This window comes from Aythya ferina, assembly GCF_964211825.1.
Source record: "Aythya ferina genome assembly, chromosome: 15".
Classification (NCBI taxonomy): Eukaryota; Metazoa; Chordata; class Aves; order Anseriformes; family Anatidae; genus Aythya; species Aythya ferina.
The window spans coordinates 13523463-13545785 of NC_140314.1; the positions used below are offsets into that span (position 1 = coordinate 13523463).

Genomic DNA, 22323 nt, shown 5'->3' on the forward strand with positions numbered 1-22323 from the left:
GTGCTCTTCCTTCAGGCAAATCTTAGTGAGTGCTGTCACCTGTGGCAGCTGGCACACTCAGCTGGGTACAGCTTCCTGCGTGTGCTTGCAGGTGAAGAACCCTGGCTGTCGGTGTGCTGGGCAGTTGGGAGCAAGAAGCTTAAGCAGTATCAATCCCAGCGAGTACTGGCTTTCCAGCAAGAGAGGGTCTTGATTCCCCAGTATGTTCGACAGAATGACACACGGGGTATCACTGTATGGCCTTCTTTATAACCATAAACCAGTTGAAACGTGTACTTAATCCAACTGTCTGCTCTGATCCTTAACCAAAATGCATTTTTTAAAAAGTAGATCTGGCTGCTTATGTGAACAGTGCAAAGTGGTGACCTGTAAGAAGTCCTCCTCTGTACTTCATGGGCTGCTGCTGCTGTGGTTCCCCTGCCACCCCTTTCTGTGGCCTGGGCTGTGTGGGGCTGCTTTGTGCTGCCCCACCAGCGCTGCTCCAGGACTCAGCGAGTCCTGAGGAGCACGAGGGCAGCCACGGCATTTGGGGAAAGGGTGCCAGCTGTTGGGGCTGGCTGTGAATAGCTTTTGCTGCTTAAACTCACCCCTGTTCTAATCCAAACTAATCTGCATGTGTAGATGAGCACTAGGAATTTTCCTAGTTGTATTTTGGTTACCTCATAATTAGGCTTTTATTGGACGTGGGGACAGTTGGGCAATGTCCTGGCTTCTCTGAACTGCCAGGTCATCACTGTGCACGCTCTCCTGCATCCTGCTGAAACCATAATGTTTATACCATACTCCTCTGTGTTGACACATCACACGTGTGTCGCAACTGCTCTGCGTTTGTGTTAATTGAAATGCCAGTATTAATTGTGGAAAGTTGGTCATAGGCAAGGCAAGCTAAGCTGGAAAGGGAAGCTTTCTGACCCGGCTGTTTCATAATTGCGTGTTTTGTAAGTGCTGAACTCTGTGACGCAGGAGGATCGCGGTGATGCTCTGCGGCGGGGGGATCCTCCCGGGCTCTGGGGTCTGAGTTAGCCTCAGCTGCTTTGGCAAGGAACTGGTCTGGTGCTGCGGGGGAGTCGGGATCAGGTGCCTGGGAGAGGTGCCAGGTACTGCTTTAAAAGAAGCGGGGCCACCGCTGGGAGCTCAGCGCCCTCACATTCATCAGAGCAAGGTAAAGGGAGGAGCAGTGTCCGTGTGCCTCTGCTTTCAGTGCATGAAGGTGAGGGATGCGCTGCTTGGGAAGCGTGCTCTGGAGCAGGATGGGTCTCCAAAGTATTGCTTGTGTTGTGATGCCTGGTGCGTGAAAAGGAAACTGTTTGTAGACAGGTTGCCCAGAGCCTGGCACCCTGTCCTATCCATTCTGGCTTTTTCTGAGGCAATTCCTTTAATTGAAAGTCAGACTGGATTTTCTTGGTGGTGTTGGGGTGCCGTTCAGAACAGTTAACTTCCCCCATACAGCTATATTTGGGGTACTTTTAGTGGTATGGGGTAGATTTAAAGCAAAATTGAAGACCAATGTATAGATAAATAGAGAAATGATAGTGGCACTTACATGCCACCAACCTTCTTATTTTCATATCATTTTCATGGAAATATTTATATTTTCATAGAAAATTTTCATATTATTTTCCTGCATGTACTGCAACTTGTGCTTTGTAGGTCACCAGTTACAGATGATATTCTGAGTTCTTTGTGTAAACATTGGCCACTTTTTCTGAAAAAAGTGTGGTTTTAAAAAAAAAAAAAAAGCTTTGAAATGCTAAATTAGCCCATTACTTCCATGATGCTTCCAGGGTGTATTTAATTTATATTTTAGAGTGGCGCATTCTTACAGCTTTTAAATAACAACAAAAACAAATCTGTGTTGCTCAAAGATACGCACCGCATGTTGAAATACGGGCAGACGTAAGGCTAGGGTGGCGTGTGGTCAGAGCTTCCTGAAGTAGGGAGCCTGAAAATATCACCACCTTGCGTCACGTTGCTTTCATTCTGCAAGTGCTGGAAGGTAAATATTTTGCTGGCTCGAGGAGAAGGCAGATACTGTCTTGAGTGTCCCTCATCTCTGCTGTAGCCTCAGCCTTGGGCAGCAACGAGGTGCTGCTGTAGAGCTCCGGCTGCTCGGGGGAGGCCAGCTGGGGTGCTCTGTTGGCTCTGCGTGGGGTTCGTGCCACGTCCTCATCACCATGGTGAGGTGGAGGGTTGTGGCTGGACCGGAGGGATGGAGGAAAGCCAAACGGGGTGGGAGATGCTGGGCTGGTGAACGATGTGTGCAAAATAGGTGTGCTCAGCTAGTGACGAAGAGGGGAAGCTGTGCTGCTGAGGAGGGCTTGTAGCGAGCTGTCTGAGGGCGGTTCTTGCATTGCAGGGCTCAGTTCAGAGCCTAAGACAACATCAGAAAATCCTCTGTGAAAGCTCTTGGTAGCTGCATTTGGAAGGCGAGGCTTGCAGGAGAGGGGAAGGCCGGGAGGCCTGGGGATGCGGGTTTGGGTTCGGGCATTTGCTGGTGGCTTCCCGTGTCAACGCGGCCCAGCCCCGGCGTCTCCTCAGCAGCGCTCCTGCTCCTTCAGGAATGCCGTCAGGTGAATCCGTGCACGTACAACGTCATGGTAACAGATAAGCTAAAATAGCAGTCCTTGGTTAAGCCACAGGCTTCCTACAGCCGCTTGCCAGCACCTGCCCTGTCCCTGAGCTGTGCCCCTCGCTGCGGTGGGCGGGCGGCCTCCAGCTGCGGCCTCCACGCGTCCGCCCCCACAGGGCTCCCGTCATGGTCAGGGGCTCGTGGGGCCGAAGTTACGAGGCTGTTCATCTGCCAGGGCTGTGGGCAGAGAACAAAAGGCTATTTGTACAGCGAAACAGTGCTTCGTGTTCCACACCACGTTTTAGTTTGTGTCTACAGAGCAGAGGACGCACAAACTATCATAAATGGGAACAGTCGCCTAAGTTAGCGCTCTTCTAAATCCTTTTAGCCTGCTTTGTTTGTAAATATTTGTGGCTCATCTGTGTTGTAAAGAAAGGAGGGAAAATTCTGCCTCTCTGCCCTTGTTTTAGGATGGGGACCGACAGCACTTTGTGGTTGGCTTGACTACCCTGCTGCAGACGGGGGAAGAGATCTGCACTTTGCTCATCACCTGACGAGCTGCTTTATATTTAGATGAGAGAAAGCGTGTGGTTCTGTGAAAGCTGCGTTCTCACTCATGCAAAAGCTCAGATCAGGTGCTGAGTTGTCAGAATGCAGTTTTAATTGTTCATTTTTTTTCCTGCAACTTCTTATAGTCCTGCAAATTCATAGCATGCTTTCATTGACAACAAGATGCCCAGAGCAGAGGCCTTCTAAACTCTGATGAGACTTCCACGTACAGCCAGTGCAGCAAGCCTTTTTCCAGGAGGTTTGGAAAATCCCATCCCCTTGGTGTTATCCTCTTGGTCGCAGCTGAATGTTGGCCGTAATGCTGGGCAGGGCATTATTGAGTGGATTGCAAATGCCATCCGTATTTAAACAATTTAAAGCCATGCTTTTGTTTCCAGCTGAGCTGTTGTGCTTGAGAGCAGGGTGGAAAGCTCAAGCTGGTACACGAGGGAACATGACTATCCACTTCCACCTTCTCAGCACCCTGAACAATTAAACATAAAAGCCTTTGTTCCCTGGTGACTTCATTCTTAAGAGGCCTTTTTAATTTTAGTTATTAGTTTCGGGAAGAAGTAATGGGAATTTGTCATTGACAAGAAGGCTTCATGTCAAATGTTGTGTGAGGGATCCACTCCATAATTCATGGGCTGGGGAGTGTGGGTGTGGAAAGGAGGGTGCAAAATGGTGATGAGAGATGGCAGTTCAGTGAGACTATTGGCCCTAAAGACAGCTTTTCATGCCTTCGTGCTATTTTCTTGACCCAGATCACCACATATTTTGCTAACTCATCCAGTTATTTTTAGATTTTCTTAAATAAGAATGTGGTGGGTTATAGGTTAATTTTGAATTGCTTATTCCCCTTCCACATCGGAAGGGGCCTTGCACAGTAATAGCAGAGCAGTGCTGATTTACTTCTCTTCTATCTGTCCCTGCTTACACCTGTAAGCGTATGCAGAAGTGCTGCTGTTTCTCATGGATTCTGGGTTTTGCGTGCTGTGCGATGAGCCATGTGTCACTGTTGCTGTGCTGAGAAAGGGACCTTCCTCCCCTGCTCTAGGACGTGAATAAGAGGAAGTCTGGCTTGGGTAGTGGGGAGTCCAAATGCACTCACAGAGTAGTTGTAGGAAGACCATAGCAGACGTAGGCCCCCAAAGCACCCTGTGGTGTCTGCCAGGTCTGCAGGCCGGCGTGTTCACCTCCGTGCAGTCAGCCACTGCCTTCCAGCTCTGCTGGCTTCACACATTCCCCATCCCTGGCAGAGTAAACTAACTGTCTGACCCCAGCTGAAGTGAATTAAAGAGCACTTGTGTCATTTTCATCTTCCAGTCGAGCTGAAGGTGTTACAAGCTGTGCTGGAGGTGTGCTAATAGCTGGGCAGCAGCCACAGTGAATGAAGTTAGCACTGGTGATTGCACAGTGAAGATAACCTCCAGCAGTGGAGATGTAGCCTGTATTCCTGCATTTCTTCTTGTGGTGGTTCTTTCTTGTAGCACCTGTTTGTGTGCACTTACAGGAGGCTTTGCAGTGCTGTCAAACCTGGCCTGCCTGGGGCACGCTGATGCCTGATGTTGGGGCTGAGCTCTGCTTTGGGAGCCATTGCCTGCAAGGGAGGCAGGAGGAAACAAAACACAATACCTCGGGTTAGCTGCAAAGTGATCTGTTTTCAGTGGAGCTGCCTTCTACAGTTTACAAAAGCCGTGAGCTCTCTAAAAAAATAAACAAATTGAACTCACTGACACAGAGCAGGAGATTTTGCTGCAACTATGTCTGCATGTACGTCTGCAGGAAATGAGTCATATTCTTACAAAATCCTAAGCTGAAGAATTTGTGACTTTATATGAAAAATTCCATTCTGGGCTAAGTCAGATCTCTTCCTCTCTCTAGGTTTTTCTCAGGCGTCAGGAATGTCTTCTGACACCACTTCACCCACCTTGGAGCAGTCCTCCTCCTCTGTGCACTCACCCAGTTCCCTTCATTTGCCTGAAAATCGCAGGACAAGAGATCGCTCCCCGTCTCCCATGAGAGGGTACCTCATTCCCAGTCCGCTGCCCACCCGGCGGACCAGGACATTTTCAGCGTGAGTATTGGGGAAACTGCATTTAGTAGGCACAGCCAAATGTTTGCTTCTGGGCAGATTGCTTTCACCAGGGTGAAGGGGGGGGGAGTTTGTTGTGTCTGGAAGATGCTTTGGAATTTTACTGCTATTTTCTTCCCCCCCCCCCCCCAGTATTCTAATCCTACTAGATTTGTTAGTCTAAATTGCCTGTAGTTCTTCTACACTCTGTTTGGGTAAAGAATATTGGAAGTATTTTCCCCTCTTTAAGACTAGAGATTTAGAGGGTGAGGAAAATATACTGAGGCTCTTCAAAACAGATTCCTCTTAAGTTTTGCTCCACTTTGTGCATTGAGCTGAGGCTCTTGGTGGACCAGTTCCCATCATTCAACAGTGTTTCTTTATCAGCCCAACCTCCTCCTTTGACCTAATCTCTTCACCACCCCTGAAGGATTAGTTCTTTCACCCCTGACACCTGTGCTGCCATCAGTCAGGGCTGGTTCATGACCATGGCACTTGTCAGAGGGCTCATTTCTTTTTAATGCAGCTTTAACATCTGGGGTTTGTTCAAACAGACATGTAAAAGAATGCATTGGTTTTCAAGATATGAAGGCTAATCTCTTTGATTCTGTAAAATTATGTAGTTTCTCGTAAAACAAGGTGTGTTGCTATTTGCAGTCATTAGAGATGGTGATCCTACAGCAGAGGTAAGCTTTCCCCAAGCTTTCTTGTCTGCAGGTACAGCGTGAAGCTCTGGTCAATCCTTTGTGTCTTTGGCACAGTCCTACGGTTACCTCTGTGTATGGGTGGTCTGGCAGTGCTCAGTGAAACATTAGAAACAAGATCTCAACCCAGCAACTAGCCTGTTCTGTGCTACATAATTTAGTTGGCATGTTTATTTGTTTTTTCCCTCTTTTTTTCTCCTTGCAGTTTTACCCAGCTTTTTTCTTCAAAAGCGGTATTTAAAAATGTGTGGATAAATTTCAGTGATGCTTTGTGTCATCTCTCTATTCAAAATGAGGTGAAAACGCAGCAGCAGCAGAAGAGAATTTTACTTTGTTCTGAAAGGCTTCAGATACCATAAACTTTGTAATGAAAGTATATTGCTGAAAAGAACATAATGGACTTGATAATTGGGATTGACCTTAAAAACCAGTTCCAGACTAGCTTGTCTCAGTGGTGTTACTGATGAACTCTTTGTTATTCTTCTGAGTTGTTAATCTTAGTCTTGTTCCTACAAAATTAAAGAATTTGGTTATTTTGCTCCCATAGTTCTTTAATCATTAATTAGTGTAGAAATCTTGCTGTATTTGCTAGCCCTGAAAACCAAAATGCTTTTTTTTTTTTTTTTTTGTAGTCTAGTCTTTAAACAAGAGGCTTAAGTGAGCCCTAGCCTCACAGTTGTATGGAAAAGGCAAATGTGCCAGGCAGTGGTTTATTATTCAGTGGGATTATTTAATTTTGGTTCATTAGCAAGTGTGGGGTCTTATCCTTCACAGTGCTTTGTCTCCTTGAAAGATGCAATTGAGCTTTAATGGCTTATTTAGGGCAGTGAGTGCTTTTCTGTGTAATGAGCACTTGGGGGGGTTCAGGTGTGTCGACAGCTTTATAGAACTGGAAATGAAATGATTTAATGGAAATTTAACCCTTTCAACTCCAATTTCTTTAATGTTAATATAACTTCTGCAGCAGAGCTGGTTTTTTGTTGTTGTTTTTTAATTATTTAAGACTTCAGGAAACTTGAAACCTTATGGAAGTAATCTCAAAACTGTCTCAATGCATATAACCAGTAACACCACAATCTCTTACTGAGGGTTTGGTTAAAAATGTCCCACAGAAATCATCTTCTAACATGGAAGTAACTTACTGGATAATCATGTCGCAAGAAGGTCCTGATTTAGTAACTCCTCCGTGTAAACTATGTAAGATGTCTAAGACAGTTGGCTTTGTTAATTATTGAATTTGGATCTCTGAAGATTCAGTATATTTAATGGGGCGGGGGGGAAGGGATTTAATCACACAATTGTCAGGATGGGTTCATGTAAGTTGTTTTTCTTGATGGTGGTAAGTCATCCAAAGGGTTTGTCTAAAATCAGTGTCATCTTAAACACAAGCCTCATGACAGTGGATTAAGAGATCAGCCCTGAGTATGGGTGTTGTCCATACCAGTTAGCCTGCTGGAGTCAGTAGGAGGTGAAATACTGACTTCACTGATCCGAGTTTGGCAGGATAGCAGCAGACATTGCCTGCAGAAGGGTGTGCGTGTACTTATGTACATACATACAGAGACATTCATGTGTGCCTTCATGCACTGCATTCTCTCCATAGCACATGCACACGCTTATTTGTAAGCTTCTGGAAGTGCACACAGCACCCAGATGTACACTGGACTGCCAGAACTCCTATAATATATAAAATGCTTACGTTCAGATACGGTGTCTGAGAAAAGGCAGGACGATGCAGTAGATGGACTCAAGATGGCAACTGATGGATTATAATTTTAGCCAACATCTTCATCGCTTTTATCCCACTTTCAAAAGGCTACAGGCAGAACGTGTGCAGCCTGACACTAGTGAACAGTTGCTGCAGAGGAACACACTCACTGGGGGGCAAGCAGGGACTTGGCTGTGCTGCCTTGCTAGACATGCTGCAGCTGAAGCTGTCACGTCCCCGCTCAGCAACAAACCACTCTGTCTGCTATGTTTTTGCAGAACTGTGAGAGCATCGGAGGGCCCCATCTACAAAGGTGTCTGCAAATGCTTCTGTCGCTCCAAAGGCCATGGCTTCATTTCCCCCGCAGATGGAGGACCTGACATCTTCGTACACATTTCTGAGTAAGTTGTCCGGGTCACTGAGGAAGCTGGAGCTCCAGTTTGCCTTGATTATGGAAGGCTTGTGACACATCACGTGCCAAGAATGGTTTGTAATCTGTCACCCTTATCTTAGCACAGAGCAGTTCTGTGGATGTTACGGAAAAAGAACAGCATAATCTCTGACTGCCAGTACTATTATAAATCTGTTCAGTTGAGAACTTGTAGATGATCCTGTTAGATCTCTTAGAATAAGCTGTGTGATTTCACCCAAACAAAGAAGCTTGCATTTATGTGAAGCAAATCATCTAGGCCGTACCCTGCTTTAATTTAAAGTTTTCTGACACTGAAAATTCACTTTTTACTTTTGCACTGCTTGTATCATTACTAAAGTAAAGGTTAATTACCTCCACTGTTAAGAAAAGTAATTTGCCTAGCTTCAGTCTCAAGCAGTTTATGGCTAAACTTTCTCTGTTAACAGGTTCATTAGTACCCCCGCTTTTTTTCCTTGAACACAGATTTATCACTTCTGAATATACCTTCTGAAAAATTGAACTTTTCAAGTTCCTCATTTTTTTTCTCCAGTCTAAAACAATCTTTTCTTTTCTAACTGTGCTGCAGGATTTAAATATCACTTAAAAATAATGAATATAAATGTATGGATAGTTTCAGGATACAGAGATAAAAATCTCTTCCACGCTCCTGCTCTGTTTCTCTTTCTATATGTCCCATAATAGCATTAGCCCTTCTAATCCCTAGTCTTCTGCTGAATTGCTTATCTGCTCTGACCTCTGCATCCTCTGCAGTGTGAGAGTTTGGTGCAGTCCCAGATGCAGTCTGTCATCCCCTGGCAGCAGGGTCTGCATTCCTGGCTCCCGGATACATGACTTCATATTTGGTTGCACTGCAGCACATCTGACTGGAACAGGCCCTGCTTGCCAAGGCATCCAGATTGCTCTGTGACCACGCTGTCGTCTTTATTTGTTTGGCTCATCTGCAGCATTTAGTAGACAATTTTATATTTGTTTCCAGATTGAGATGTTCACCAGCATGGAGGCTGAAACTGTTTTCTGCGGGCCTGTATTAAGATCACTGAATGTTTATTTTCCAGTAACCTCTTTTAGATCTGTCACCATGTTTAATCTGCCTATTGCTTACTATGTTGAAGCTGTATAATCCTCGTTTTTTGTTTGGAGTGGTTATCCGGTGGTAAGTCAATAGAAGCCTTACCAAATTATCCAGGTGGCCCCAGTTATCTTTCCTGCTCATGTGGTTAGCATGTGTCCTTTGAGCACGTTGGCCTTCTTCCAATTTTTCTGAAATGTTTACTGCGTGATGGACCATTCTGGGTACACGTGCTGCTCCTGCTCTCAATCCCACTCCATTTCACTGTTTCTGTTTAAGACCCCAGCATGTCTCCTATGCTGAGGACCTATATGACTTTTTTATAAAGGTTATTTTTTGACTGCAGTGCTTTCAGTGGCCTGTGTGAGAGGCCCCATCTCACAGGTGGCCCCTCTTGTGGGCTCTGCTACTAACCGTATCAATCCTGGATGCTTTCAAAACGCTTTGACTCTGAGCCATCTCTATACTATATTTAAATGAATATGGCCTGGATGTGGCGTGCCATCTTTCCCCTTTCTTCCACCCAATTGATCTATCCTAAAAACAGTATCGAACAAGTCATTGTGGTTGTAAAAGTTCATGAGCAATCGCACTTCTTGATGTATTTTCAGCATGTTTATTTTGCTGACGTGTGTCGTGTTCTCTGTTTACCCTCACTCGGCCATGCCCTCAGCCTGCCCCTGCAACAAAAAGCTGGAGTAGATAAAGGATGAGGGGGGGAGAGCTGATGCATGGGCAGGGCATGGCAAGCTCCAGCTTCAGCCTAAGCTCTGGCTTCCCAGGTCTCAATTTGGTGTCCTAGCCCTCAGGCCATGCTGCTTCTCTTCAGGTTTAATTGCTTCATTTCAGTGTAATTCTTGTGCTGGTGGAGAACAGCCCGTCTCTGTGTCACTCTGTACAGAGCAGGGCATGCTGCAGTTTTTCTGTAGCACAGCAGATCCCTTAAAACAGAGCAGGGGTCTTCTGTTTACCATAGATGAGAAGATTGGAGGGGACCTCCTCTGCCCTGCCTGCTGCTGGAGGGTGCATGTGCCTTTCTGGCAGATGCATTTCCCAACCTCCTCTTAACAATTCCAGTGATGGGGTCCACTGCCTCCCTGGTTGATCTCTTCCTATAAAGAACAGACCTGGTTCTTAATTGTTTCTGATGTTTAACCTCCCTCTCCCTTGCTTTATGACCCTTCACTCCTTCCATCTCCATAGCAGGTGGATGATGTCTTTCCTCTTTAAGCATATAATTAATGCGTTCAAAGACTATTTTTCTTGCTCTTTCAGAGATGTTTTAGCAAGGTAAGTTCATATGAATTTTGTAAGATTGAAGGATGCACTTTATGCAAGTCTTCTAGGCTAAATTCTCCTCCTTTGAAGTCAACAGGATTTATTTATTTATTTATTTACATTGAACCAGGACCGGGCCATAATTTTTAGGATATTCTATATAGGAATAATTGCAGAGCTTAGACTCAAACATAGCTGATGTTTCTGCCTGAACATGTTATTACAAAGTGCTATCATCAAAGTACTGAAGTTTTCAGCACGTTATTATTCTTTAATTACTCTGAGTGTGTCTGAATTAGTTGGAAACAGCTTTTAGTGCTAGAGGGTGATGGTATCACTGTCTTAATTCTGGTGCAAGGTAGCACTGGAAAGATGAATTAATAATGTCTTTCATTTCAGTGGAGTTCACTGTGAGTTAGAAATGTTGCTCTTTACTAATGAGAATTGCTTTTTACAGCAGCATGCTGTAACCATCACCGTGTCTCGGGAAGACTCCAATGACTCTGTGCATAGTGTGGGTTTTGAGATACTGCTTAGGTTTGTCATGCAGTGCTTTTCTAGGTGTTTTCCGAGGTTAAACCTGGATGTGGGATAGACATCAACCTGTTCACTGTCTCAGTGTGTTATAGACATCTACTTGTGAAAAGAAAGAGGATTGTTTCTGCTGAATCAGTTCTTCCTGAAAGCTAGGATTTCAGGAACATGATTACAATGGTCTGCCAGTTTAGATCCAGTAAGATTGTGAAGAACACAGCAGAGGGCTCTATGTTGTGGTGATCAGTGAATGCTCTGAGCATCAGGAGCAGCTGCCAATCTTGCAGGTTAATAAGATTTTAAACATAAAAATTTAATTTGAAAGAATAATTTTTTCCCCCTGAGCTTTGGGAAGCAAGGTTACACTTCAATGGAAATGCCTTCTGTGAAATGGAATCTCTCTTTCCCATATCTTACAAAAAAAAAAGGGGGGGGGAAGCTAATTATACTTAACATGATGTTTACATTTCCATAAATGAATGAGTGTTAGCCTAAAAATAAATTCAAGCATGTGTGGCATGTGGCATTCAAACTCTCGCTCCTTCATTTGGCATTGCAAAATTTTTAGTTTCAGTATCTGCTGGAGTTCAAGGTGAATACTGTGCTTCTGTTGTGTGGGTGTGGTTTATGAATGGAGTCTGCAGCAAAGCTGTGTTACTGGGGAGCTGGATTTATCGGGTATGGGGAAATACAGCCTAAAAAAGTCAGTTTAGAAAGCAATTACTGAAGGGGTTTTGTCAGTGTGGCTTTGTCTGTGTTAACAGATAGCTCTGAGGAGTGGAGAGAAGAACTGTGTTACTAAAACCCAACCCAGACGCTGTGTTGGGCTGGTTCCCCTTTGAACTGAAGAGGTGCAGCTACACAGAAGTGCACGGTGAGCCAGGGCAGCCTGCAGTTCTCTCGAAATGCCATTGTCTGCGGGGGGCAGGTGGTGGCATTTCCTTCCAAGCCTTCCTCCTGTGGCAGATAGTGAGGTGTGGTGGCAGCTCTGGTGACAGTCACTGCAGGCGGTGGCACTTCCCTGACAGCACTCGTGGCACCTCTGCAGGCTGGTCTGGGGATCAAGCATCTGTGGCTGGAAGTGCACCGCAACAGCAGCGCTGACGGTGCTCCGATGGGCAGATTGCAGCCAGCTCTCGTGTACTGACGCACATGGCTGCTCCTCTGCACGTCCTGGGGCTGGTGCCGTGCTGGCGGCGTCCTGCCCCTGCCAGCCAGCTGAAGGAGCAAGCCCCAGGCTCATTGGTGCTTCCTGTGCTATGTGCATGTTGAGTGCTGCTTCCTTGCACTTGCTGGAAGAACTTCTCAAGTTGGTACAAAGGGTTGTTCTAGGGAAATGTGGGATTTTTTTGGTTTTATCGTGCTCAGTTTAGTACTATGCCCATCTCCAGAACAGAAAACAAAATGTGCCTGCTAGTAGTGGATGTAAAACCCCAGCTGGCAGCGTGGGGATGCAGCAGTCACTGAGATTGTCGTTCAAGATAACGGCGCTGGAAGCAAAGGAAAATGAGTTCACCTGGTGTAAATTTTTTTGGTAAACCCTTTAGTAAATTTTAAAATAATGTACATGTTAATCTTAAGGGTCTTCTCCAGCCTCTCTGATGCTGTGCCCCACTGTCACTGATCTGATGGTGGTATTGTAGTGCCAGTGCTGAGAACTGTACCATCCTCAACACCTCGCCTCCTCTGCTGGTGTTTCATGGCTGCAGTAACTCAGCTCTCACAACTACTTCATGTTTTGACCATCACTGGAATGTAACCGCCCCTGTGGCTTCAGTTTCACTCTTCATACACTTCCTGCAGAGGTGGCATGTTTCTGGAGAGCAGGCTGGGGAATCCCCTGGGTGGTGGCTCTCAAGGTTCCCCGCAGCTTGTGCACCTTGGGGTTGGGCTGCGGGGTGGAGAGGGGCGAGTTGGAGGTGCCTGTGACAGTAGGTCAGATGATGTGCTTTTGGGCAGCACACAGGAACCGCACACATCTGCTTCCCCAGTGTGTTTGGGGGTGAGCACGTGCAGGAGTCTCGTTTACCCTCGGGGCCTTCGCGTTAGGCTGGGATTTGGCCTGGAGCCTGTGTACCTGCAAAGGCAAGGCAAGGAGACAGCAGCAGAGAGCAGCGAGGAATTAATGACCACGCTTTTTAAAAAAGGAGTTTCATTTGAAAAAGTGGCTGACTTCTTGGAACAGGAGAAAAAAAAACACGTGCAGTGCTTGTGGGTTTTCTGCAGTTTGCTGGAGCTTGGCTCTGAAGGGGAAAATGCTGCATTGCAGAGAGGCCTTCAGGGTGCCCTTCAGGCCACTTTCCTGACCCCGTGTCTAATGATGGCTTTGTAGAATTGGCGCTGTACCTCCCCCAGGGCTTCGCTGCACAGCACCTTTGGGTCCCTGGAGAGAGGCAGCGTTTGCTGTGCTTTGCTCACACGGTGTGCTGTGACCTCGGGAGAATATGCTCCTAGGGCCCGTAACTCGGGAGTACTGGGGGAAAAAATAAGCACAGAAATGGTCTCCCAGCGGGATCCCAGGTGGAGATACGGTCCTGTTCTGCTGCATTTGGTTTCTGGCTGTGCTGGAGCCATGCTATCAGCAGCGTCTTCCTGCAGGGAGGAACCCAGCTGTGTCCTGGCCACTGTCCCACCGCATCGCAGAGCCTGGCTGTCGGAGCTGCCCACACCCATGGAGGCGTCTTATCGCACTGCTTGTTTTCCTCTGACTTGCCGCCAGCTCGCTGTGTTTAATGCACAACATCAATGCTGACATCTTCATGCTGCTGCTCTCCTAGTGGGGCGTAACAATACGGATTGGAAATTAACTGGTAATTAGAAACAAACCCAGGGCTGAATGTGAGCTGAGGGAGCGGACCCGTCCAGCCCCTGTTCCTTTCCTGGGAACGAGCAGCGGCTTCTGCTGGCTGCAGGCAGCTGTTCTGGGGCTGCTGGGAAGCCGAACCTGAGCTTTCAGGTTTCCTTCCAAGTACTCAAGGCACTCGATGACTTGCCTGCTTTGAGCACACTTCCTTCCTGATGCGCTCCCCTCCTGGTGCCGTGCTGCCACTGTTGAAGTGCCTGAAAGCAGTAACTTGTTTGCTGCAGCACAGCAGCTCTTGCTTGGGAGGAGTTTGGATGTTAACAAAACACGGGCAACCTTTTCCTTAGGGTTCCCATCCACCCCCAGGTTGGCTCAGGAAACTTGCATGCTGCAAGGAATGCCAGCTTGGTGCGGCCACAGTTGTAGCACAGCCTTTCCAGAACCTCCACCTGAGTGATGAAAGCCCTGACAGGGAAAGCTGAGACTTACACTGCCTGCAGGCTGGGCAGTGCAGGAGGCCGTAGGTGCCCGAGGATGGAGCCTCTGGTTAGTGAGCACAGAAGACGACTGCATCCAGAAGCCAAAGCCCTGGTTAAACGGGAGGTATTGCTGCGACAGAATCCAAGCTGGATGCTTGTAGGAACAGGTGTTTTCTATACATCTAACTGAGTCCTGGTGGGCCTCTTTGGAAAGCTCTGCCTGTTGCGATCACCACTTCCTTCTTGGTGCCCGGTGGGCTGCTTGGTGTTGAACTGGCTGCTGAGTGGGCATGGAGGTGTAACTGTCCCCAAGCATGGATTCAAAAACCATGACTGGAGATCTGAGTGGGGAGATGTGGCAGCACCTGGGAACATCTCTGCAGTGGGCCAGATCCCCCAGAGACCAGGGCAATCCTATAGGCGAGACCTTGGTTGTTTACAGCTGGGATTCCTCGGTGCTTGGACCTCTTTCACACTTGTCTGTCCCAGCTATGAGTGTGACTGGTGGGTGAGAGGCAGCCGTGCTCCTGGTTTGCCTGCCTGCTGCCTCCTTAAAGTCATTGCTGGCATCTTTGATACCTGCCGAGACTGCACGGGAGGGCATTCAGGATCAGTAACTCAGGATGGTTCACTTCTGTTTGGGTCTCCTGTTTAGTAAAAACACAAGAGGTCTGGGAGGCATGCTGAGGAGCGAAATGAGCTTTGAGAAGCCGCCAAAATAACGCAGCCCGTCGGTCCGTGGGAGCTGGCTGCGTGGTGTGAGCTGTGGCAGCCTCGTTGACCAACACGGCTCTGAATTCCCTGAAAACTTGTGCTCGAAAATGTTTCCATTTGACTTCGTCTTTGTCCCAGAGGGTTTAACTAGTGCCTTGGAATATGAATAACAGCTGTGAGGAGGAAGAGCTAGAACATTTCTTATTTAGGTAATTTCCTAATAACCTCCCAGCTCCCTAAAAATAGCGCAAGATAAAAATGCTCCACCGCACCAGACTGGCACTGAGCTGGGAAATGGGAGTTGCTGGATAATCTAAAGCTTGCTGTATTGTGTCTCTCTCTGACACAAACATCAGGAAAACATTTCACATTTTTAGCTTAATTTATCAAAGTGTCTTAAAGTTCCTGGATACATCAGTAGGCATTAGTTTGAATAGGAATATGCGTACAAGTCTCCTAATGCATTTGTCTTTAGATCAACATTAAATAGAGTAAAAATAATTACATGGATATAAAACATGTATTTGTAGAAAAGATATAAAATATTTCATCAACATATAACATCAAGAAGTCCATGTTTAATTTCTTCTAACTTGTCTGGGTAACTTACATTGTGTACAGAGCAGCTGCTGCAGACAGAATCTGTTCCAAGATCTCTGTGTACGTTCCCCAATCTCCCCCAGTTCGTTACCTCCCAGCACTTAAGGCAATTGCTTCCTGATGGAGGATCTTCCTGCAGCTCTGCCATCCAGTGTGGAGCTCTGCCATCTCATCAGCTTTCAAGTGCCATTACAGTGTTCTTTCTTGACACCACCAAAAACACTGCGTGATCTGGATGCTGTTCGTTCCTGCTTCTAAGCATCACTTAGCGATACTGCTGCTGGAGCCAGCCTGCATGTACCCAGTACCACTGTTCCACAAGCAGCATTTGGTGGGCAAACACTGTGCTCTTACACTGTTCACAAACAGGTGTAATCAGGCTGCAAACCAAGACTTTTGTCCTCTCGCTTTTCACATGCACTGGGGACAATGAGTTAATCGTGTATTTGGTAGGCACCAAGAGTAACGAGTAGCCAGAAGGCTGCAGGAAAAAAAAGGATGTCTGATCTGTGGGAGACAGGCATAAAGGCTGAAAACAGAGTATGAAATTAAAGCTGCTTGTGTGGCCACAGCCTTCTCACATAGCTGTGCAAAGGACAGTCCTGGTCTTGATCAGGTCGAGCAAAAAAAGAGACAAACTAGGGGATGAGAAAAAGGAGTGTTGGGATGGAATGAAGGTTTTATCGCAAGCTTCAGTCTCTTGTAGTGTCAGTTTGAATAAGGTAAGAAACCAAGAAAGGATCTGATGCTGTCAGAATACATGTAATGCTTAATCCTGTAAGAAGTGCTTTCTAGTGGAGAAAAGTGTATTTTTCAGGGTAATCCTTAGGGCTGTGCATTTTTCAGGGCTAATGTGACCTCACAGGTGAAAGGAACAGCAGTAATTAACCTCATGATTCAAGCTTAAGAATCTTGGGTCAGAAACTTGCCTTTTTTTTTTTTTTAATGAGTTAATGCGCTTTTTATTTTCTGTGCAGACGAGGTACAGTAGATGATACTCCAGCCAGTGGTCTAACAACTGCCGAGGGATGCGGTGGCTCTCAGTGACAGCTGAGAGCACAGCCTCTAGTCTGGCTTGGTCCCATTGCTTTTCCTCTCCCTGACTGCAGGCTGTTGTATGTCAGGCATACCACTGCTGTGTGCGTACCAATTTGCTTGTTCTTATTTTCATGGAAAAAACAGCACCACTTTGGTTACCAGGGCACCTGCAACCCCTTTCTTACCAGAGCTCATCCTGGTATAAATTCATATTTCAATTTCAAGCCAAACGCATCCCAACAAAAGCCACGTCACTTTTAGCTCTTGAGCTGTAGTCCTTCCTCACTTGAATATTCAAGTGATATCTAATTGCTTTTTGTTTTTTTTTTTTTCAGGAGCTTAAAACACTGTCCTTATGTATGGGTATGTCTCTGGCGCTTCAACAGACAGCGTGACTCCACTTTCCTTCTCGCTTAGCCCCACCTACTAATAGCTTTTGCAGTTTTCAAATGTTTATATTGCTAACTGCATCTCATCCTGTTTTACAGGAGCTTTTAGAGAACATGTAAGGTTCCTGTTTGTGAAAAAGACTTTTCAGCCAAACTTCAGATCTTTTCCTGGGCAGGGCATCCGTTTTGTTTGGTTCCTGCAAAGCAGTGACTTCCGAGCTTGCTGCTTGCTCTGCGTGTTCATCCTCTGTGCAGGAATCAAAAGTGAGGCTCGGGGTTGTGGGGCGGGCAGCCATAACATCAAGAGGAGACGCTGCTTTAGCTCCAGCTTCAAGTAACAGCTCTGCCTCTGCTCCCTGAAATCCTGTCTGCAGATGGTCCTGCTGCTCGAGGCCAGATGAAGAAACACGTTTTGTTACAATTTGTTCCAGTGGCTCAGCTGCACTTGAGTCAATGCAGACTTTCTGCATCGGCTCGTATTGTCTACACTCATTACAGCTGAGCTGGGAGATGGTTCTGTTCACTGTTTTTTGCTAGTCCGGTGTTTTTTTTGTGTAGATAATGCTTTTGTGTGGTAGTGTCTTCCCCAAAAAAATGTTACCTTGCTCAGGTGGGACTGCTGCCCTATATGGGGTTGTGTTGTGTGTTACTGCTCATGGCAGTGTGTTTTTAGCTCAAATAACAGCAGTCCTTTGGTTTGGGGGACTGAGGGTTCATTCATCTGTATGCATGAGCACTGCAGCAGCATGATGCACATGTAGCTGATGCTCATGAGTTACTGCACTCAGAACAATCAAGTGTTCATTTGCACTTTATTTTTCTCTAGTGTTCATGTTCTGTTTGTGGTGGTGGTGTCCTGGTCCCTGCCTTTGATGCCTAATTTGTCTGTCACAGGGGTGCAGGATGGCTGGGCAGGTCTGCCTGCACTGGGTTGGCTCCTTGTCCCCAGGGTATTCCCATGCTACTCGCAGGGCTTCAGGCTGCTGCCATCAATGCTAGGCTTTCAGGTCCCAATTAATACAATATGTCAGGAACGTGCTCTCCCTCACCGAACTCTTAGTTTGTGTTTTAGCTGTGCTAACGCGGAGCAGCAGCAGGACGCCCAGCCTCTGACACAGGACAGTCCTTGACTTCATCTGTGGCAGAAACTGTCTCAAAGGTCCTGCCAGGACTTCAAGGCCAGCCAAGACATTGGGGCACGTTTCTGTCTTGCTCTGGAGTGCAGCTCATGGCTTTATTGCTTTTTTGCTGCTTTGCAGTGATCGGTAGTTGAGAAAGCATAAAAGAACCGCATGGCAATGGGGCATTGCCTTACCAGGATTGAACCTACTGGTTCATTCAAGAGATTCAGGTGGGAGATATTGTCATTTCTCTACATGGAATTCCAGTTTTAGTCAGGGCTTGACCCTCTCCTGCATCTCTTCTTGAGGTTTCATTTCCACTTCTCCAGCTGTTAGACAGTACAAGTAACCTCTTCCCATCCTTGCATGAAATCCTTTCATTCAAAGTCAGGGCTAAGCTGCAGAGCATAGTGGCAAAATCCTTTGGCAGTAAGAAAGGTTAATGAACCTCTGCTCCGAAAAGGATAGTCAGTACTGGGTGTGCAAATTCTTCACGGCTAAAAGAAATATCAGACCTGTTAGAAATGCGGTGAGGGTTATAGATAAAGGCAATAACTGAAGGAGATGGACACAGCAAGAATCCAGAGGTGGGAGCTCGACCATGGTGTGTGCAGTGTGATGCAGGGCTGGGCTGAAGGCTGGCCAGGGGACTTTGGAAGTAAATAAAGGTCAGCCAGATCAGCCTTTGTGGTAAGGAAAGGGTTGTCGGGACTGATGAAGGAGGATTTATCTTGGGTTTTTGGTAAATATTTTTTCTGCCTGCAATTTACTGCCTCTTTCCCAGGCACCACTCTGAAGAGTTCAGCTTAGGACGTGCCCTCCTGGGTCTGATTCCTGCAATCTGGAGGTTAGTCCAGGGAGATAGGACCTGAGGAACATGTTTCAAAGCACAGGCCTTGGGAATGCCTTTAACTTCTGCAGCTGCAGTGACAGAAGCATTTACAGGGTAAAATTCCTGGGTGCTGTGAACATGCCCTCAGTGAAGGCAAATAACAAACACAACAGTCCAGTCCTGACCTAGAAGACCTCTTTTTTCTTCTCCCTTTCTCTGGACTACCCCCCACCCCTCTCAAAAAAGTACACAAGCAAGTCATGTGCACAAGGCATCCAGATTTTATATTTAGCATGTTATCTGTTCACCTGGCCTGTTCTAGCTACAGATGGTATGCGGTGCTGCTGTGAGATGCTGAAAAGCCTCTAAACAAAAAGAAATCAAGAGCCTGTGTTGTCAGAGAAGGGAATCCTGAGCACAGGCTTGTGTAGGTATATTTAAAGGAGGGTGAGGTAGCATCCTGTCAAAGGATTGTGAAAATGTGGTTTTGGAAGGCATCTCTCCATGTCTGCAGTGGCACATGCTGGGATTTTTATTAAAAAGCTCTGATCTTGAACAGGGAGGTGAGGAAGGCCGTTACCCTTCGCGGTGCTGTCTCCTCAGTACGTGACTCTAGGTAGAAGGTGCCAGCCTTTCTGTCACTTCCCACTGTTTCCAGATAAGATTCAAATGCAGTGACAAATGCAGAGTGTGAGGTGTCCAGTACCGCACCTCCTCCAGTACCCCACCTCATCACACTGGGAGAGGATTGGTAGAAATGGGCGACTGGCTGCTGGAGGAGAGCTTTTTTGGTGGCACACATCAGGGCCACAGAACTAATTTAATTATTCATTTATTTCCCAGCAAGTGATTTTAAGTCATTTGACGCTGTTGTACTTGGGCTTGCTTTATTTTTTTTAAACGCCCCAGGCAAACCGCATGTGATGGGGGAGTAACCTAAAGATAAAATCAGTGACTACAATTGAACAATCTTTCTTTAAAAAGGAGGAGGGGGGAAAAAACAAAACAAAACGTCATAACCTTAAGAAAGGGTGGGGGACCAACTTCCTATAGTTAAAAAACAAAAAAAAAACAACAACAAAAAAAAAACACACACACGCACAAAAAAACAAAAACACACAAAAACAACAACAAAAAACAGAGATCCCAAAACAAAGCACTGAACAGTGTCAGCCCTGCCCCCTAGTGCTGCCAATGAGTAAGAGGTTATAGGAGCGTGTGAAGGTGTGAGTTTCATAGTAGTATTGTCCAAAGTTGGGTCCAGTGGATTATTTTTTTTTTAAGTCATATTAGAGGTTGTATGTAAAGTTGTTTATTATTTTCTAATCTGGTGTTGTTTGCAGAAATTTCATAGGATTTTACTGTGAGACAACCAAAATCAACCTCAGCTTTGATGACTGAGGGGTTCTATTAAAACAAACAGAAAAGCTGAAGTATCTTAAGCACATACAGCATTTGTGGTGATAAAACTTTAAGTAAGCGGGTGAGTTATGATTAACTGAAGCTTTCTTCCCACAGCATTGAAGGCGAGTACGTTCCCGTGGCAGGCGATGAGGTCACCTACAAGGTGTGCACCATTCCTCCAAAGAACGAGAAGCTTCAGGCCGTGGAGGTCGTGATTACCCACCTCGCCCCAGGAACCAAGCACGAGACCTGGTCGGGGCACGTCATCAGCTCCTGAAGGCGTCCCAGAGGCAGCGCCGCTGCTGCGGACACTGCCTGTGTGGGTCACTGCTCGACAACTGGCTGCAGGGAACCTGACCTAAGAATAGTCTAGGTACTGTGCGGGAGGAAATACTGCATTGTCAACAGCAGCAGCAGTAGGCCAAAATTACCATATTTACAGCAGGCCTGATTTTAAAATGAAAAAAAAAAAGGCAATCCAGATGGTAATGAAATGAAAAATACATATATTAATGTGTTCATAAAAATGTATTTTAAAGAGATTTAGTTTATGTGCTTTGAGGGGGGTGGATTTATTTTTTCCTTTATCTTGTGAACCAATTCTAGTGAATCCCCAGGGGAGTCAGGGAGAGGTTTGAAGGAGAGCTCTTGCAGCACACAGCCACAGCAGAGGTGCAGGTCCAAGGCCCCATGGGTGCGTGAGCACCGTAATCCTCTGAGCTGCTCTTCTGCAAGTGTTAGAGCATGCTTACTGCTGCAGCAGAGCTCGAATGCCTTGGCTTTAGAGTGAGCAAGTTGTTCCTTGCTGTCAGTTGTTTTCCTGATGGAGGGAAGCTCACAAACAGAGCAGCTGCTGCATGGTGGAGAATCTCCATCTGGTGGTTATGTGCTCTTGGCCATGGCTGGGTGTCCTTCAGGTGCAGTGTTTGCATATGATCTGTCTTCATAGGTGTGGAATTTTGTGTTTTTTTTTTTTTTTTTTTTTTTTTTTTAAAGAAGCCTGGATTGTTTGTGAATTTACTTTGGTGCCTTGATGGTTGATTAACCTGATTTTATAGGCCAGTATTAAAAAAAAATTTAAAAAAATTAAAAAAAAATTGCTTTAAGGTAAGTGGTAGAAAGCTGTAGTGTAGCTTTGTAGCCTCTGGGTGTATCTGAATTTATACAAATCTGAAGCTTACCTTCTTGATTGCATATAGATGATGAATGTCTGCTAGGGTTTTTCACTCGACAGACAAAATAACTGTACTTCTGCAAAGCAAGTTATATGATTCTATGATACGCTGTTTAGCTCAGTGTATACTGTGCAAGTTACTTAACAGGCTCAGCTGCCTGGGCAACGTAGATTCTGCAGCCGTGTTTTCTTGGAAGACTTGCTTGGTATGATGTGATATGGTCACCCTTGCCCTGATGCTCTGCCTGCAAGATTTCCTGTAGTTGATGTGCAACTATACTGCTCCCATTTGCCTTCCATACCTTTTTCCAAATGAAGCATCTTTCCCTTTTGTTTCCTACCAGCGGATTTTTATTGACTTTGCAAATAATAATAATAATAAAAAAAAAAGAATAAAAATAGAAAAAGATGGCATGCTACTCTTCTGTCAGTTACATGACAGCGTCACTGCAGTTGCCTCTTTGCAGTTTTAACAATAGGCACTTGCTGTCATGAAATGTCTCAAGACTCTTTCCCAGCAGATGAGCTGTTCCAAGGGCTGACCTCGGAGCGCTCAGCTCCATGAAGGTTAGTAGCTGCTCTGATGGCTTGGTTTACTTTAAGCTGTGCCTCTATTACACTGTAGTGTATACTAAGGCTGAGCCTGCAGTGCTGTTTTATTTGTTTTGTTTTGTTTTCTGACAACATGACTAACTAATGGTGGGTTTAACACTAACTTGTGGAATATCACACATTGCTTCCTTTACAATAAATGCGACCATTATAATGCTTTAATATATGTCTTCAGTCTGCTCTCTGCTTAATCTGTATTGAGGACAATTAGCATTAAAGACAGAAGAGGTGCCAGCACA

General features: G+C 46.0%; 1 protein-coding gene across 2 annotated transcripts in view; it reads left to right on the top strand.

The window, feature by feature from the left end:
* CARHSP1 (calcium regulated heat stable protein 1) overlaps positions 1 to 22246 on the top strand; it is a 34072-nt gene extending 11826 nt beyond the window's left edge. For both annotated transcript variants that reach the window (XM_084536864.1, XM_084536865.1), the window contains exons 2-4: positions 5003 to 5195; positions 7883 to 8005; positions 20413 to 22246. In XM_084536864.1, the coding sequence (XP_084392990.1) occupies positions 5003 to 5195; positions 7883 to 8005; positions 20413 to 20575 (479 nt within the window). In that variant the 3' untranslated portion in view covers positions 20576 to 22246. The remainder of the gene's footprint in view (positions 1 to 5002; positions 5196 to 7882; positions 8006 to 20412) is intronic.
* Positions 22247 to 22323: the final 77 nt, after the last annotated feature.